We start from the raw sequence: 17848 nt of genomic DNA on the forward strand, positions 1-17848 counted from the left end.
GGTTGGAGGGAAACATCTTTTGGAATGTACTGTAAAGATTCTGAACATTGTGAAATACCTCAATTAGGTTTGGCTGCAGTACCAGTGTCTGTGGGATATGCAGGCTGAGAACATATACAACCGTCTTGGAGAAGACCTGAATAAGTGGCAAGCCCTTCTAGTTCAGATAAGAAAGGCAAGAGGAACATTTGACAATGCAGAAACCAGAAAGGAATTTGGACCTGTTGTCATAGACTATGGCAAGGTAAGAAATTGTAATTATTGTTTATGATAAGTGCATTCAATTTCAGAATGGGTATATAACAAAAAATAGCAAGCCTGACAAATTACAATTACATAACATTATTTACTTATAGGTACAATCAAAGGTGAACTTGAAGTATGACTCCTGGCACAAGGAAGTGCTCAGCAAATTTGGCCAGATGCTTGGTCAGAATATGACTGAGTTCCATTCACAAATTTCTAAGGTAAGATAAGTCCTAATTCCAGTTTTTTACTTCCAGATCAACTATTCTAGAATGCTAAAGCACTGATTTGTGCCCTTTACAGTCCCGTCAAGAGCTGGAGCAGCATTCTGTGGACACTGCTAGCACTTCAGATGCAGTGACATTCATCACATACGTGCAGTCCTTGAAGCGTAAAATCAAACAATTTGAAAAGCAAGTTGAGGTATGCTGTTTTGCTTATGATTCTTACTTGTGAAAGTGTCAGGTTTAGCTCTTAAGAGGCAGTTTCATGATATTCAAGTTCTCTTAAAAACAGACTTGAGCTTGATATTCCGAAAAACCCTGTGAGCTCTGTAGTGAGCATTTATTAAAATGTGTTGTATTTAGCCTTGTGTTTAAAGTTATTGTCGTTCTAACTTACAAACACCATCTCTTGTAGCTTTATCGCAATGGTCAGCGCTTGCTCGAGAAACAAAGGTTCCAGTTCCCTTCCTCTTGGCTGTACATCGACAACATCGAAGGAGAATGGGGTGCCTTTAATGACATTATGCGCAGAAAGGATTCTGCCATTCAGCAACAGGTAGCAAATCTGCAGATGAAGATAGTGCAGGAGGATCGTGCAGTGGAGAGCCGAACAACTGACTTGCTGACAGACTGGGAGAAAACAAAGCCCGTAACAGTAAGTACTGATGAATTATATGTAGTAAATGTGGTAGATTTTCTGCGTTCAGAAGTACAAAATTTATGTTTATGCTTTTTTTTTTTTGCAGTTTCTCATTTTAGATGATGGTAGAAGTCTTTTTGAGGGCTCTATAATAACTTGGGAATGTGTTGATTTTTGGGTTTGGTTGTGGAGGGAAAATTACCCTTAAAGCATAGGCCTCTGTTAAGCGCAGAAAGGAAGATCACTTCAGTGACTATCAGAGCTTTGTCTGAAGCAAGGGATATGTCAGAGATATGCATGTAGGAGGATTCAGAAGCAAGCTGCTTTTTGCTTTTTTTTTTTCCCTAAAGTGCTTTTTAGTAAAGCCAAAAACTGCATGTAAAATTGGAATGAGACTCCTTCTGGACTAGTATGTTGCCTTATTGTCAGAAAATTGGAAATGGAGAAATAATGAGACAAACCAACATTTAGTATTTAGTCCTTACTTTTAACTTGCATTCAACTTGATTGTAGGATTATTGGATTAATGTATCCCATGCAAACTTTAGGGAAATCTGCGTCCAGAAGAGGCTCTTCAGGCTCTTACCATTTACGAAGGAAAGTTCGGCAGGCTGAAGGATGATCGTGAGAAGTGTGCGAAGGCCAAGGAAGCTCTGGAACTAACAGATACAGGACTGCTCAGTGGCAGTGAAGAGCGTGTCCAGGTACAACCTGCTCATACAACTCCTTGTCAGTTGTGGATAAAAATGTTTCAGTTCCATCATTCTCTCCCTTAAAAGAGGGACTTGTAACCTGTGCTGTACGGGTATCAGGACACCATCTCCACACTGGTTCAATTATAGCCTTAAGAGATTGTGATCTCTTCTATGTCTGTCTTATTCTTTTGAAACAATTATGTGACCTGAGATGCAAAAATCTCATCTTGGTCACTTGCTATTGCAGTTCTGTTGAACTGGCGAGCTGTCTGAAGGTTTTAGACATATTAAAAGAACTCTGTTTAACTCCCCTATGCTAATGGCTTTGAAGAAATGAGGAATAACTGCTCATTTTTTATACATTCTTTACTACAGGTAGCCCTTGAAGAGTTGCAGGATCTCAAAGGTGTCTGGTCTGAACTCTCAAAGGTTTGGGAGCAGATTGATCAAATGAAAGAACAACCCTGGGTTTCAGTACAGCCTCGCAAGGTACTTCACTTCTATATACGTAGACAGTATAACTGCAACAAGTGTATGCAAATTAGGAATTAGACCTCTTGAGATAGACATGCTTAATTGTCACATTTTCAGCATTCAGGTACCTTTTTCAGTATCTTGTAATCATGTTTCTCCTTTATGCTAAGCTGAAAAATACTCACAGGATTTGTTACATCTGATATTGCAGAGGATTTATGCAGTTCTAGTAGTTTTGAGATTGAGATTGGACTGCATGTACAGAGAAAAAACTGTGCTGTTTTTAAATAGGCTGTTGGACCTCATTAGGGAAACTCCATTATATGGTTGGGTGAACAGCATTGGTTTTAGTTCAGTGCTCAGGAGGTAAAGAGCAGTTGGATCACTAAACCATAAGCTGCCCATGACAAGGCTGTCATAAATCTTAATCAGACCCAAAAAAATTACATTCCCAGATATCAAGAAACCACATCTTAGATAAATATGTACAACATTTAATAGAGCCATATTGTTGACAATATCTCATTGGCAAGAGTTGTCTGTAAAAAGTACATAGACAACGTGTACAGTTTTGTGCACATCACTTGTAGAGAAGATTTCATTGCTTTTATGCTGTTGACAGCTTCGACAAAACTTAGATGGTCTGCTGAACCAACTGAAAAACTTCCCCGCCCGCTTGCGACAGTATGCCTCCTATGAGTATGTTCAGAGACTTCTGAAGGGCTACATGAAGGTGAGTTTGTACTCATTTCTAAAATGCTTGTGTTTTGTACTCAAGTTCAAAGATGTAATTCGCTTTCTTGTCTCCTGTAGATAAACATGTTAGTTATCGAACTGAAATCCGAGGCACTTAAGGACCGTCACTGGAAACAGCTGATGAAAAGGCTTCACGTAAACTGGGTTGTCTCGGAACTGACCCTGGGTCAGATCTGGGATGTGGATTTACAGAGAAATGAAGCAATTGTCAAAGATGTTCTGCTTGTGGCTCAGGGGGAGATGGCTTTGGAAGAGTTCTTGAAACAGGCTAGTACCAACTCTTGTATGTATTCCTGCAATAGCAAAACAAAGGGTTGCTGTTGGGTGGCTGACACCTGTGTGGTAAACATGTCACTCTAAGCTGTTGATACAAGTGCCAGGACTCCATGGAACTGGGGAACAGTTTAAAGCTGTGTAAGTTTCCTCTGATGGAACTCACATTATTTGGAGAAAGCAGTTCTTGATAGTGACTGCAAAGACCCCACCTTGTTCAAGTTTTACCGAACTGCATCATATTCCCAGTGTTCTCAAAGCTTGAGCATAAACCCAGAATCTTTGGGTAAAAAAAGTAAAATCTGGTTACTGTGACACATTTCTACTTTGTAACTGTGTTGAAGCAGAAATGATTGATGTCATATCTTAAACATCCTTTTCCTCAGATAAGAGAAGTGTGGAACACTTACGAACTGGACTTGGTCAATTACCAGAACAAATGTCGTTTGATTCGTGGATGGGATGACCTTTTTAACAAAGTAAAGGAGCACATTAACAGTGTGTCTGCTATGAAGCTGTCACCATACTACAAGGTAAAATGGAGAAAAAAGCTAAGGAATTTAAATTTAATTCTGCCTTCCCCTCTTGTTTAGTTCATATATTTGTCAGCAGGGACTATATTCACCATGTAAGTTGACAGTTAATTTCATTTGCATACTTTGTAACTCTCAAACAACTGTTTCCACTTATAATTATTAGCAATCAGAAGCATGATAGTATTAAAATGAATATTAATGCAGTGTTTAAACTTCAGGTGTTTGAGGAAGATGCCCTTAGCTGGGAAGATAAGCTGAACCGCATCATGGCTCTCTTTGATGTGTGGATAGATGTCCAGAGGCGATGGGTGTACCTGGAGGGTATCTTTACTGGCAGTGCAGACATCAAGCACTTGCTGCCTGTGGAGACCCAGCGGTTCCAGAGGTAAGTTTTTAATTGCTTTGTTCTTTTCTTGCCTCCCTTGGAGCACCATGTGGCCAGACCTGAAACTTCATGACTCAGTGTAACACTTTGTGAGTTAGAATACTGACTGTATTCTTACCCAGTCCAGCTGGATTACAGCCCTGCCGTAGATGTAAATTCATCAAGCAAGGAGGTGCAACTATGACAGAAAAATGCTTATAGTAAACAGGCTGATGTACAGTTTCTAGAAGATGGGGGTTTTAGATGGTTGGGATTCAGGTGGTTTTCCTTGCTAATTCCTGCCAGCTATTTCAAGGATTTTTCTGGCATTATGGCTGCAAGAAGGCTTATTTCTGTTGCTGCAGCCTTTAGTCTCGCCCTTGAAACATTTTTTATTTCCTCTGCTTAACCTTGCTCTGATTATACTTATTTATTCCACACATTTCCAGTCTGATCAAAGAATCAGATTTATGCATCTCTTCAGGAAATGGAGAAAATTTTCTGCAGTGGAATTAGTAGATTGAATGTTGCAAAGAGGATAGATTTTGTTGTTGTCGACTTGAGGTAGATGAAGAGCTATTTGGGGATTTTAGCCTGGTGTGTTACCTAGAGCAACTGCAACAGTTAGAGACAGAGTGGTCATTTAGAGACAAGTAACTTCGGTGTTCCACAGGCCTGTGTTTACTGAGTTTGCACTAACATACTATGGTATTTTACTTGCAGCATCAGCACTGAATTTTTGGCACTCATGAAAAAGGTGTCCAAATCTCCACTTGTGATGGATGTTCTTAACATTCAAGGTGTGCAGAGATCATTAGAGAGACTGGCAGATTTGCTTGGCAAGATACAGAAGGCACTGGGAGAATACCTGGAAAGGGAGAGGTCCTCTTTCCCTCGGTAAGAAGCTGACTCTAGTTGTCTCCTGAGGTAATATGTCATTTGTGTGTAGGAATTCGTGTAGTGCTCTGTAAAGCTTCTGCCAACTTTTGTGTGTTGCATATCTATGGTGTTACAACCATTTAATTCTCTGTAGAAACAACACATATTTCAGTGATAGCCAGTTCTGAGGAAGTGGGACTGAAACTTCCCTTACTTGCTCGTCTGTGGCTGGTTGCTGAATTCACATACTGCTTAAGGAACCATTGCAGCTGATTTCTGTAAACTCAGAGGTTCTTCTGCCATTTGGTTGAAGGACAGGTTTTGACTTTGCTAGTCCTCAACTAGTTTGTCACTTAACATGAGAGATTAAGGGTTAGGAAGGTACTGAGTGGGAGTTCTCCCTGCCTAATAGAATTCAATTCCAAGCTCTATTTTGGGCATTTCAGGGTAAAGAAAATGATCCACAGTATGGAGCACGTATGCACTTGTGTATGGTACACACCACATGAACTGAGACTTAATGGTAGCACTGAGTTATAACTTTTAACAAATTCATGGTTCATGTACTCTTGCAGTGTTAGGAAAATGGTTGCCAGTTACTCCTGTATAGTGCCCATCTATGAAACATAAATCATAAATTAAAAGCGATAGTTGAAGTTATGATATATATCTCATTTTCTGTGATTATTAGGTTTTATTTTGTTGGTGATGAAGACTTGCTTGAAATCATTGGAAACAGCAAAAATGTTGCTAAGCTGCAGAAACACTTCAAGAAAATGTTTGCAGGAGTCGCTAGCATTATCCTCAATGAAGATAATTCTGTGGTTCTTGGGATATCCTCACGTGAAGGAGAGGAGGTATAGCTGCAGTGTTTCTTTTAAAATAAACTTCTGAAAATAAGTGAATGTGGGCTGACTTAAATCTTTAATTCTTGCAGGTGTTGTTCAAAACACCAGTCTCCATCACAGAACATCCCAAGATCAATGAGTGGCTTACTCTTGTTGAAAAAGAAATGAGAGTGACCCTTGCTAAATTGCTTGCAGAATCTGTAACTGAAGTAGAAATCTTTGGAAAAGCAACTTCAATTGATCCAGCAGTCTACATCTCTTGGATTGACAAATACCAGGTATTAAAGTGGAACGCCTACATATACTGCAGCTTGGTTACTTCAGTGAGGAAAACGATCTGATGAGGATTTTTGTTCCACAGGCTCAGCTTGTTGTCCTGTCAGCCCAGATTGCATGGTCTGAGAATGTGGAGTCAGCCCTCAATGGTGGAGGTGGAGACAACAGTCCTCTCCAGTCTGTGCTGGCCAATGTTGAGGTCACACTCAATGTCCTGGCAGACTCTGTGCTGATGGAGCAGCCGCCTCTTCGCAGAAGGAAACTGGAGCACTTGGTAAATAAAAACCTCCTTTCCTCTTCTGGGTTTGCAGATGAGGATTTTTCAAAGTTTAGGGAAAATATTGATCAGTCTTAAGACTTCTTTATTCCTCTAGGAAAAGTTTCTTGCTTTTTAAGCAATTACATCAGGGTCTGATCCTGTAGGTGTTGGTGGGTTTTCACTCTATCAGTTTAATGCATGATAGCGTATTATAGACTGGCTCACTGAATTGATCTTCAAACCAGCTCTTCCAGATATGCAAGCTACTGGTTTCTTCATTCAAATGTGAAATATGTCATTAAGCTGCTTATTATTGTAATTATGATATGCCTTTTTTTGTGGATAAGGACTGGAGGGGAGGGGGAAGTTAAAATCATTCTGGGTTATTTCTGTAGATTTTTAGAGGGAAATATCTGGTCTGTTTTAGGAGTACCTGTCTTCGAAGTTTCTGGCAAGTGAAATACCAAGTTCAGTAGTGTAATGGATTAACAGACTCACAGAACCAGAAAGCTTTGCTGAAAGTCCTTAATGACAGCAGGAAGCATTGTTAGTTTTGTCTTTGTGGCAACAAATTTTAAGTCAGAAACTGGTTTTATGTCATGATTTCTAAGGGATGGCAATTAACTGTGCTAATCTGAGAAGCTGTAGGATTCCTAGCTTTATTAGCAATGGCTTGTATTGCTGTGGTCAAAGTTGGTTTCTTCATTCCGTAGATCACTGAGTTGGTGCACCAGAGAGATGTTACAAGATCACTGATCAAAAGCAAGATCGACAACTCCAAATCCTTTGAGTGGCTCAGCCAAATGCGGTTCTACTTTGACCCAAAGCAGACAGATGTGTTGCAACAGCTCTCCATTCAGATGGCAAATGCCAAATTCAACTATGGCTTTGAGTACCTTGGTGTTCAGGATAAGCTGGTACAGACTCCTCTTACTGACCGCTGCTACCTGACAATGACACAAGCCCTGGAGGCAAGACTTGGAGGATCACCATTTGGTAAGTTAGTGAGACAAGTATATGAATTCTTATCTTCTTTAATACCTGATTATCTTCTCTAATATGTATGTGAATGAGTGGTTTAGGTCACTTTAAGAATCATCAGCAGGGTTTCAGCAAAGGCCTGTTTAATATAAATTTGTGAAAGCACAACAAATTCGATGGCAAGGTTCACTCTATTACTTACTGCATAGATAGAGCACATAAAGAAAAATTGGATTAAAAGCAATTATGCACAGACCAGCGACACAGAAGGATAAGTAGGGATAAACAGTAAGGGATGCAAAGGGGTAAGGGCCACGATCTCAGTTGGTAGTTACTGGTATTTTGGTTTAAAAGTCCAATAATGAAAAGTTTATTCTACTTGGTCTGTTGTTCAGACAGAAAAATAAAGTCTCAAGGCTCTTTGTTGAAAAACAGGAGCTCGTTAGACAAGAGTAGTTCTGGGAGCAGAAAAGGTTTTTCTGGTAAGCTCAAAGGGAGCTATCTGCCCAGGTGCCATTAATTAAGGCTGAGGCCTAACGAGCATTCCTGAGTCCATCATGTGGCCCAGGATGGGGTGGAGAGGGTGAACTGGGGCAGCAATATGCACTACCACAGTGTAGCATTAATGTAAACATGCAGAGCACTTACAACTAAGATATTGAATAATAAAACAGTCTTGGGGGAAGTGGAAGCAGTTTAAGGTTTCGTTTGAACCCTCTTGACAGGCACCATCAGAACCCTCACACAGATTACGCAAATTGGCAGCGGTACCTCAGATGATAAACACTAAAACATGTCTATCCCATTTCAAAAATAGGACCTGCTGGTACTGGTAAAACAGAATCTGTGAAGGCTCTTGGACATCAGCTGGGCCGCTTTGTGTTGGTTTTCAACTGCGACGAAACATTTGACTTCCAGGTAAGCTGTTGGATAAATAAGTGTAGTCTTTGCTAACAAGCAGTAGGAGTCTCTTCAGAACTCTGGAGCAGCCAGCAGTGTTTATTTTCAAGATGATTGTCTGTAAGACTTAACTGAGCTGGTATCTGTGGCTCATATAGAACCTCTGTAAAGCCAAAGTGGGACAGACTATTGCTAGGGGAGAGGTTCTTTTTTTTTTGAGCAGGTAGTTCTTTGACAGCACATGGAGGGAAAGGAAGAGGGAAGTACAGGGCAGGGACTTTAGGCTGGCTTTAGGAAAGTAGCTTCTAGTTGTTTAGTTTGTATTAATAGTGTTGGTTTAGTGGGGAATAGATGAGAGTGTGAAACTGCTGAAGTAGCTGTACTACTGCTGTTACCCTTTGCAACGTAGCTGTGGTGCTTACCTCAGCATGTGAAGAGTTCTTCAAAACAAAGAAAATTTATCCAGGTATTTGAATATTAACGACATCTTCAAATTGAGATGGAATGCCTTTGTAAACTGCAAATATGTGTTCAAAAATAGGACACTGGTCACCTTCTATGGTTCCATGAAGCAGTGAATACCTGAAAGTCAGTTAAAACCCTATCATATAGAATATGTAGAAACCTACATATAAATGCAGCTCCTTCCTGCCTTTGTATAAGGGCAGAAATAACCTTCCTCCATTGTAAAGTGCTCTTCTCTGCTCCCCTTTGCCTGTGCGCACACAGGAAGGATCATGCAGTTGAGCGGATTTTCCCCTCTCTGTACAGGCAATGGGACGTATCTTTGTGGGACTTTGCCAAGTGGGTGCCTGGGGCTGCTTTGATGAGTTCAACAGGCTGGAGGAGCGAATGCTCTCGGCAGTCTCACAGCAAGTTCAGTGCATCCAGGAAGCCTTGCGAGAGCATTCCAACCCCAACTACGACAAGAGTATGTAATCCTTTATTCCTAATAGTCTCTGACATCCTTAGTGCTATTTTATTGCTCGGTTACATTTTTTGCAACTAATGCAAAAAATTATGAAGCCACTTTCTGCAAAAACTTAAATACCTGAAGTAACTCTCAGCTGGTAGAAATTTATATTATTTGAGTTGCAGTACTAGAGAACCTGCTGTCCGTTACTGTAGGAAACTAAAATAGAATCAGGTATGACTTCTGTTCTGAAGGTGATTGACCACTGACTCAGGTGTGACTAAATGCACTCTCTTTTCAGCTGCAACACCGATTACCTGTGAGCTGCTGAACAAGCAAGTCAAAGTGAGCCCTGACATGGCTATCTTCATCACCATGAATCCTGGCTATGCAGGCAGATCTAATCTGCCTGACAATTTGAAGAAGCTGTTCCGTAGCTTGGCAATGACAAAACCAGACCGTCAGTTGATTGCCCAGGTCATGTTGTACTCCCAAGGTTTCCGTACAGCTGAAGTGCTTGCCAATAAGATAGTACCATTCTTCAAGTGAGTAAAAAGTTTGGCTCCAGTCAATAACAATAGAGCTTATTTGTTCACAGCTATAATATTCTTTGCGACTCACTAAGCACATTGTGCAGCAGTCATTTCAAGTAATCATTTCAAATAAACAATGACATTTACTGAGTGTTATGTTGGTTCCTATTGACAATTAAATTGTATTTTGTCTGTCTTAATTCTTAGGCTTTGTGATGAACAGCTGTCCTCCCAGAGTCACTATGACTTTGGCTTGAGAGCACTGAAGAGTGTGCTGGTTAGTGCAGGTAATGTGAAGAGGGAGAGGATTCAGAAGATAAAGCGGGAGAAGGAAGAGCGTGGTGAAGTTGTGGATGAGGGAGAAATCGCTGAGAACTTACCAGAGCAAGAGGTAATGTGTGTGCAAAATCTTTACTTCTTAGTGTGATAGAGGATGCACACTAAACAAAAGTAACCCTACAGTGTTTACCATATAGTGTTAAACTATGCAAGCATTGTTAGTTACTAAAGGTGGTGATTTGATAGCTTAGAAGCACCAAATTAAACATATCTTAGGATACGTTTAACTGAATCAGAGTGAAAAACTTGTTCATATGAGGTGGTGCATCCATAATACTTATTGGTGCTCAGTTCCTCAGCAGTTAATAACAAAAGCATAGTAAAGAGACATGAGAGACCAGAGTTGTATAAACTGAAAATCAATAGGAAATAATTGTGTAGTTCCAAAGTTGGAACCCCATCGAATGGTTGTTTTTACTCAGACTGCTCTGGTTTGGTGCTTTATCAGTAAAGTATTTGTGAAGTATTCCTTGTCAAACACATTTGGTAAAGTGAACTTAATAAAAAATCTTAAATTAAATGTGACTCTCTCTCTGCAGATCCTGATCCAGAGTGTATGTGAAACTATGGTACCAAAACTGGTTGCAGAAGACATTCCATTGCTGTTCAGTCTCCTTTCTGATGTATTCCCTGGAGTACAGTATCATCGTGGAGAGATGACAGCCTTGCGAGAGGAGCTTAAGAAAGTGTGCCAGGAAATGTACCTTACCTATGGTGATGGAGAAGAAGTCGGTGGCATGTGGGTTGAAAAGGTAAAATCTAAAACTCAAAATATGGAATTGAAATTTATATATAAGACTAAGCTTTTTTTTTTAATTATGAAAGATGGGAAGCATTCTACTTGTCTTAAGCGAGCAATACCCAGAAGCTTATATTGGCTACTGAAGTTAAGACTTCATTGATACCCCATTTTTTCTGCCACAGGTTCTTCAGCTGTATCAGATTACACAGATAAATCATGGGTTGATGATGGTCGGTCCCTCTGGAAGTGGAAAGAGCATGGCTTGGAGAGTACTTCTGAAGGCCCTTGAACGGCTGGAGGGTGTGGAAGGTGTTGCTCACATTATAGATCCAAAAGCAATCAGCAAAGATCACCTCTATGGTACTTTGGATCCAAACACCAGAGAATGGACGGACGGCTTGTTTACACATGTCCTGAGAAAGTGAGTCTGTAATAGCATAAATGCCAACTGGCCGGTACATTTGTGCCAAGGATGATTTGGCCTTACTGAGTCTTAATTCTCTACTGCAATAAATATTTCCTTTAATACAGGATCATAGACAATGTGAGAGGTGAACTACAAAAACGTCAGTGGATTATCTTCGATGGTGATGTAGACCCCGAGTGGGTTGAGAACTTGAACTCTGTTTTGGATGACAACAAACTTCTGACTCTGCCGAATGGTGAACGTCTCAGCCTCCCACCAAATGTAATGTAACTTTGTTTACACCATGTTTATGTGCTGACTATAAGCTTGTTGCTTTAGTTTAATATGTACTAGTGCTGTCCCTCTTTTTCATCACAAGCAGAGTAATACCGAACTCCTGTTTTGGTTTGCTGGAGTTAGGAGGTTTTTTTGGAAACAAGCATTTCACATTATGCTTACTCTGACCCTTTGGGTTGTAAGACAAACTTTGTGCGTTATATAAGTCCATGGTAACACTCAATAACGATGAACTTAGCACAGCATAATAGAATGCTGCTGTTGATGACTCAGTCGAAATGCAAATTAGCTCATTTTGAAAGGTCTCTGCTTTTTGAGGGAAAGGGGGTTTGTTTTGTTTTGCTGTTGGTTGGTTGGTTTTACTTCAAACTCTTGTTATAAATTTGTGTTTTTCAGGTGCGTATCATGTTTGAGGTGCAGGATCTGAAATACGCCACTTTGGCTACCGTGTCAAGGTGTGGTATGGTCTGGTTCAGTGAGGATGTTCTCAGTACAGACATGATATTCAACAACTTCCTGGCCAGACTAAGAAGCATTCCTCTGGATGAAGGTGAGGAGGAAGCCCAGCGAAGGCGAAAGGGCAAAGAAGATGAAGGAGAAGAGGCAGCATCCCCAATGTTACAGGTATAACTTAGATTACATTATGGGATACAGTAGTAAAACGCTTGTATTACAGGTAGTACAGTGTGCTTAAAATCTAGGACAGCCTGTTGTAGAAAAACTGACTTCCCCTATGTATTTTTTTCCTTTTTTTTTTTTGAAGAATATTAAAATATGAAGCGTTTCAAACCCTAAACAAAATCATTTCCTGCTGCCTGGTAATCAAATGAGAAGCAAATTCCTTGAGCAGTGTTTGTCTCCCCCAACAGATTCAGAGAGATGCTGCAACAATAATGCAGCCCTATTTCACATCCAATGGCCTGGTAACCAAAGCACTGGAACACGCGTTCAAGTTGGAGCACATCATGGATCTCACCCGCCTGCGCTGTCTGGGCTCTCTGTTCTCCATGCTGCACCAAGCGTGCCGCAACGTCGCCCAGTACAACGCCAACCACCCTGACTTCCCGATGCAGATAGATCAGCTGGAGCGCTACATCCAGGTAAATGCAATCTGCTGTTTAGTGGCTGCTGTGTTTGGCCAGATTTGAGTTATTCATTAAGTTTTGTTCATTAGTCTAAAGCCTGAAGTTGCTTTTGCTGCTTCTTACAGAGGTACCTGGTCTATGCGATACTCTGGTCCCTTTCTGGAGACAGCCGTTTGAAAATGAGAGCAGAGCTGGGAGAATACATTAGGAGAATCACCACTGTGCCACTGCCAACTGCACCCAACATACCCATAATTGACTATGAGGTAAGCCTTTCTTGTGGTAGAAGTGTTGCTCTCTCATATTCCTAAAAGCTTCCTTTAGATTTTGGAGATGAAACTGGAAAATAATCTGCTAGAGTATCTTAAACTTCACAGTTTCACAGTTCAGCAAACAAGTTGTTTGTTTAAATAAACATATAAAATTGGATGCCACAGACCATTGTGTCATTTAGAAAAAATGTTTTGACTAAGGTTGAGCTAGATTCTTAATGTAAGTTGTCTAATCACTTTTTTGTGCTCCTAGGTGTCCATTACAGGTGAATGGGTGCCATGGCAATCCAAGGTTCCTCAGATTGAAGTTGAAACTCACAAGGTTGCAGCTCCTGATGTTGTGGTACCAACTCTGGATACAGTTCGCCATGAAGCGTTGCTGTACACTTGGCTGGCAGAACACAAACCTCTGGTGCTCTGTGGCCCACCAGGTTCTGGAAAAACCATGACCCTCTTCAGTGCTCTCAGAGCTCTGCCTGACATGGAGGTACACAAGGGACTGTGTGTGTGTTTGGGGATGTGTGTGAATTAGTGAATTCAGAGTAGTAACAAGTCTCTAATCTTCTTAAAGATTGGTTCAGTTTGAAGTTGTGTGCTAGCCAGAATTCAGTGACAGCTCCACCTCAGTCAGCTGTGTGTATGAAGTAGCAAAAAATAAAAGTTATGTTGAGAATATCAATTCATATATCTTAATCTAAGAACCACTTTCTTCCTTTGCCTCTTTAGTAATACAGGAGCATTCCTACAATCAATACTTAAAAACCTGTGTTAGTGATTAAGAATAGCTCTCATCCTTCAGTGTATTTAGGTGGAATAACAGTTACATGAGGCTGTGGTGTTCAAAGTACAGGATTGGACAGGAAGCATTACTGCATAATAAGTGGAAAACCTGCAGTGGAAATAAACAGTATACAGGCAATATCCTGTAATATAGATGGTATATGTATTTCCATCATGGAAAGCCAAATATACCTGTTTTCAGGATTTTTTATATGCTCTCTTTCAGATGTTAGTGTATTTTAACTACTTTTTTTTTTCACTGTTCTCTTTCTAAGGTGGTTGGACTCAACTTTTCTAGTGCTACCACTCCAGAACTGCTCTTGAAAACTTTCGATCACTACTGTGAGTACAGACGTACCCCTAATGGAGTGGTGCTGGCTCCTGTGCAGTTAGGAAAGTGGCTGGTGCTGTTCTGTGATGAAATCAATTTGCCAGATATGGATAAATACGGCACCCAGAGAGTCATATCCTTCATTAGACAGGTTTGTTTTTCTTTGTAGTCAACTGTATCACAGCAGCGACACTTAGGGAACGACAATATTCCAGTGATTTGATTTGATTTTTGGGTCTTTTTCCAGATGGTGGAACATGGAGGATTCTATCGTACATCTGACCAGACATGGGTGAAACTGGAGAGAATTCAGTTTGTTGGTGCATGTAATCCACCTACTGATCCTGGAAGAAAGCCTCTCTCACATAGGTAATGTGTCTAGTAAACCCTGTATAGCAAAAGAATAGTCAGAACTGAAGCTTTGACTATGTAATCTGTTCTTAAAACACTTGTTTAACAACAGCTGTGCTGAAATGATGTTCCTTGCTTTGGCACTAGCTGCTAGTTGGTTCTTACCGTGACAGGCAGACAGTGGACTCACTGTTAGGCTGTTGAATCACCTGTCTTAACACTGTGGATACTTCAGAATGTGTTCTGCATGAAGTCGTTAAGGAGCAATCAAACCAACTGCAGTTACTGATGATGATTTTGAATCAAGGGGTTAATTTAATTTTGGCAAATGATAATGAAGAGAGTACAGACTTTAATTTTCTGTACTGTGTAATATGCTAATTTTTCAGATTTCTACGACATGTTCCTGTGGTCTATGTGGACTATCCTGGACCAGCTTCACTTACTCAGATTTATGGAACATTCAATCGTGCAATGCTAAGGCTGATCCCATCACTTCGCACATATGCAGAACCTCTCACTGCTGCTATGGTAGAATTCTACACAATGTCTCAGGTAACTTGTTAAATAAAACCCCAAACTCCAATTAGAAGTTTTCCTTTTATGCTGAATCTTTTAACATGCATTGTTCACCTTTCATATGGACAATATGTGTAAAAGAGCCCAACTAATTACTTGAGTTCTGGCAAAAACAGCTGAATTAACGCTAGCGAAGTAATATCTTGCAATACCAGGGCCTGTAAAAAGTACAGTACAACTTTGAGGTAAAGTAACTAATTAAATTTAAATTTTTAGGAGAGATTCACTCAAGACACACAGCCACACTACATCTACTCACCTCGTGAAATGACTCGCTGGGTGAGAGGTATTTTCGAAGCATTAAGACCACTAGAGACCTTACCAGTTGAAGGCCTTATCAGGATTTGGGCCCATGAAGCCTTACGACTCTTCCAAGACAGGTAAAATAAACAGGAGATGGGGAGGCAAAACCAAAAAAAAGTTGAAAATTTATTTTCCCCACTCCTTGCCAACTTTCCTTAGAAAATGAGAATATTACCCTTCACTCTAGCTTGACTCTCTTGGGAAGAGTATCTGCAAAGTAGAAATGTACTTTAATGATAGTGCTGACGTGATGTGATTTTATCCTTCCATTATAGAGGATTTGTACTCACTGACTTACTTCTTTGTCCAGACTTGTTGAAGATGAGGAGAGGCGCTGGACTGATGAGAACATTGATATGGTTGCCCTGAAACACTTCCCCAACATTGACAAAGAAAAGGCTATGAGCAGACCTATCTTGTACAGCAACTGGCTGTCAAAGGCAAGTGAAAATTTTTTAAGAATTAAAACCCAAAATTAAAAGAGTTGGATGTGAGTGGTGCAGCTCATATGACTATAATTAAATTATAATTGGTGACCATAATTTTGCTAAATTGATCTTCAAGAAAATTTTGCTATGATTGTCTGAAGTGAACTCCACTACAAATTTAATAGGTGTTATGCCAGGGATGCATGAGATGTGAAGAGCTACCACAGTATGTGAAGGCAGTATTAAATAATATTTCTCAAGAATAGTGTAACACTACCAGGTGGTTGCTGACAATTATTGTTTATGGAACCTCTTGGATAAAAAGGTGGCCCTTAAGCAATACTGATATTACAAATTTTATGGTGAACTGTTTCTTGCAATCTGAAGTGTTCCAGCTGGGCAAGCTGTACAAATCCTTCTGGGTCAAGGCAAAAATCCACCTAGCTTGCTACCCCTCTCTGACCAATAGGAAGGGACTAGGAAAGGCTGTTTAGTATCAACTGGGGAAGGGAGTAAGTCTGTAGTGGTACTTCCCAATCTCTTTGGTAACTTGTAGCACAGGTTCAGCCAATGGTAGGTTCAGTAGATACAGTGTTTAAACCCCATGCAGTTACCTGTGGCACTCTAGGCTGTGGACGTGTTCCTGTTTGAGTTGAAGGAGTACAGTATTCTTAAATTTTTGTAGAGGATCGCTGCTTTAAGTATTCTAGTAGTTCTGCTTTTTTGTGCTCATAAATTTATCCCTAAGCAAAGTCCCTTAATCTTCATTTCCATACTGTATTGACTGGTTCTTCTAGGATTATATTCCAGTGGATCAAGAAGAATTAAGAGACTACGTGAAAGCTAGGCTTAAAGTCTTTTATGAAGAAGAACTTGATGTACCACTTGTTCTGTTCAATGAAGTCTTGGATCATGTGTTAAGAATTGACCGGTAAGTTCAGACTTGCGTTGCTGCTTAGGTAAGCAGTATTTAGAGATACTTTAAAACAGAGTAGCCTGAGTACAGAGTAAGAATGGAGCATGATCTCGATGTTGTCTATAGAAAATAAACTGCCAACCTCCAGATAGCAGGATCCTATTTGGAAAGGTGTGTCAGTTTTGGTACTAAGTTTAGGTGTTCTAGGCAAAGCTTCGGTAAGTTGTTAACAGCAATCGCACTTGGTTATGTTGTTTTTCAGAATTTTCCGTCAGCCACAGGGCCACTTGCTGCTTATTGGAGTCAGTGGAGCAGGGAAGACAACCCTCTCAAGATTTGTTGCCTGGATGAACGGTTTGAGTGTCTACCAAATAAAGGTTGGTGTGCTAGTTTAACTTCTAAAGAACTGTTAGTCAAAACCCACTCTTAAATATTGATCTCCAAAAAGCCCATTAAAAGCTCAACCAAAATGTTAATGACCAATGTTAAATCTTACCAGGTTCACAGAAAATATACAGGCGAAGATTTTGATGAAGACCTTAGGACAGTATTGAGACGTTCTGGCTGTAAAAATGAAAAAATAGCTTTTATCATGGATGAGTCAAATGTATTGGATTCTGGATTCCTGGAAAGAATGAACACTCTCCTAGCCAATGGAGAGGTAAGAAGATTTTAAGTAAATATTTTAAGTACCTTTCTACAACCACAGGCTACAGCAAAACTATCTTTTGAATTAGGTTCCTGGTCTCTTTGAAGGAGATGAATACGCCACCCTCATGACTCAGTGTAAAGAAGGAGCACAGAAAGAAGGTTTAATGCTAGATTCACATGAGGAACTCTACAAATGGTTCACCAGCCAAGTTATTCGCAATCTCCATGTTGTGTTCACTATGAATCCATCTTCTGAGGGCCTGAAGGACAGGGCAGCTACCTCTCCTGCTCTCTTCAACAGGTAATTGCTGCATATTCCAACATGCTGTACAAGTACTGCTGAAACAGTACTTTTGGGGATGTCTTCACATATGCTTTGCATTTCATTTCAGATGTGTCTTGAACTGGTTTGGAGACTGGTCAACTGAGGCACTGTACCAAGTTGGCAAAGAGTTCACAAGCAAAATGGATCTTGAGAAACCAAATTACATTGTGCCCGATTACATGCCAGTTGTGTATGATAAGCTGCCACAGCCACCATCACACAGGGAGGCCATTGTTAACAGTTGTG

The 17848-nt window shown here is 40.3% G+C and overlaps 1 protein-coding gene across 1 annotated transcript in view; it reads left to right on the forward strand.

Moving 5' to 3' along the window:
* Window positions 1–17848, forward strand: part of DYNC1H1 (dynein cytoplasmic 1 heavy chain 1) — a 46406-nt gene that overhangs the window by 9313 nt on the left and 19245 nt on the right. Inside the window, exons 13-47 of the mRNA XM_027893592.1 lie at window positions 68–244; window positions 357–467; window positions 550–669; window positions 886–1125; window positions 1659–1814; window positions 2181–2294; window positions 2902–3012; window positions 3093–3302; window positions 3695–3841; window positions 4063–4229; window positions 4932–5105; window positions 5779–5944; window positions 6025–6213; window positions 6297–6485; window positions 7184–7466; window positions 8269–8369; window positions 9123–9282; window positions 9566–9809; window positions 10005–10188; window positions 10676–10888; window positions 11061–11299; window positions 11410–11566; window positions 11978–12205; window positions 12451–12681; window positions 12792–12932; window positions 13192–13425; window positions 13994–14200; window positions 14297–14418; window positions 14790–14955; window positions 15196–15359; window positions 15593–15722; window positions 16508–16641; window positions 16889–17003; window positions 17126–17287; window positions 17364–17578. Coding sequence (XP_027749393.1) covers window positions 68–244; window positions 357–467; window positions 550–669; window positions 886–1125; window positions 1659–1814; window positions 2181–2294; window positions 2902–3012; window positions 3093–3302; window positions 3695–3841; window positions 4063–4229; window positions 4932–5105; window positions 5779–5944; window positions 6025–6213; window positions 6297–6485; window positions 7184–7466; window positions 8269–8369; window positions 9123–9282; window positions 9566–9809; window positions 10005–10188; window positions 10676–10888; window positions 11061–11299; window positions 11410–11566; window positions 11978–12205; window positions 12451–12681; window positions 12792–12932; window positions 13192–13425; window positions 13994–14200; window positions 14297–14418; window positions 14790–14955; window positions 15196–15359; window positions 15593–15722; window positions 16508–16641; window positions 16889–17003; window positions 17126–17287; window positions 17364–17578 — 6101 coding nt within the window. The remainder of the gene's footprint in view (window positions 1–67; window positions 245–356; window positions 468–549; window positions 670–885; window positions 1126–1658; window positions 1815–2180; window positions 2295–2901; window positions 3013–3092; window positions 3303–3694; window positions 3842–4062; window positions 4230–4931; window positions 5106–5778; window positions 5945–6024; window positions 6214–6296; window positions 6486–7183; window positions 7467–8268; window positions 8370–9122; window positions 9283–9565; window positions 9810–10004; window positions 10189–10675; window positions 10889–11060; window positions 11300–11409; window positions 11567–11977; window positions 12206–12450; window positions 12682–12791; window positions 12933–13191; window positions 13426–13993; window positions 14201–14296; window positions 14419–14789; window positions 14956–15195; window positions 15360–15592; window positions 15723–16507; window positions 16642–16888; window positions 17004–17125; window positions 17288–17363; window positions 17579–17848) is intronic.

The sequence above is a fragment of the Empidonax traillii genome, unplaced genomic scaffold (assembly GCF_003031625.1).
Source record: "Empidonax traillii isolate 1590-97213 ecotype Southwest subspecies unplaced genomic scaffold, ASM303162v1 scaffold398:size1781980, whole genome shotgun sequence".
NCBI lineage: Eukaryota > Metazoa > Chordata > Aves > Passeriformes > Tyrannidae > Empidonax > Empidonax traillii.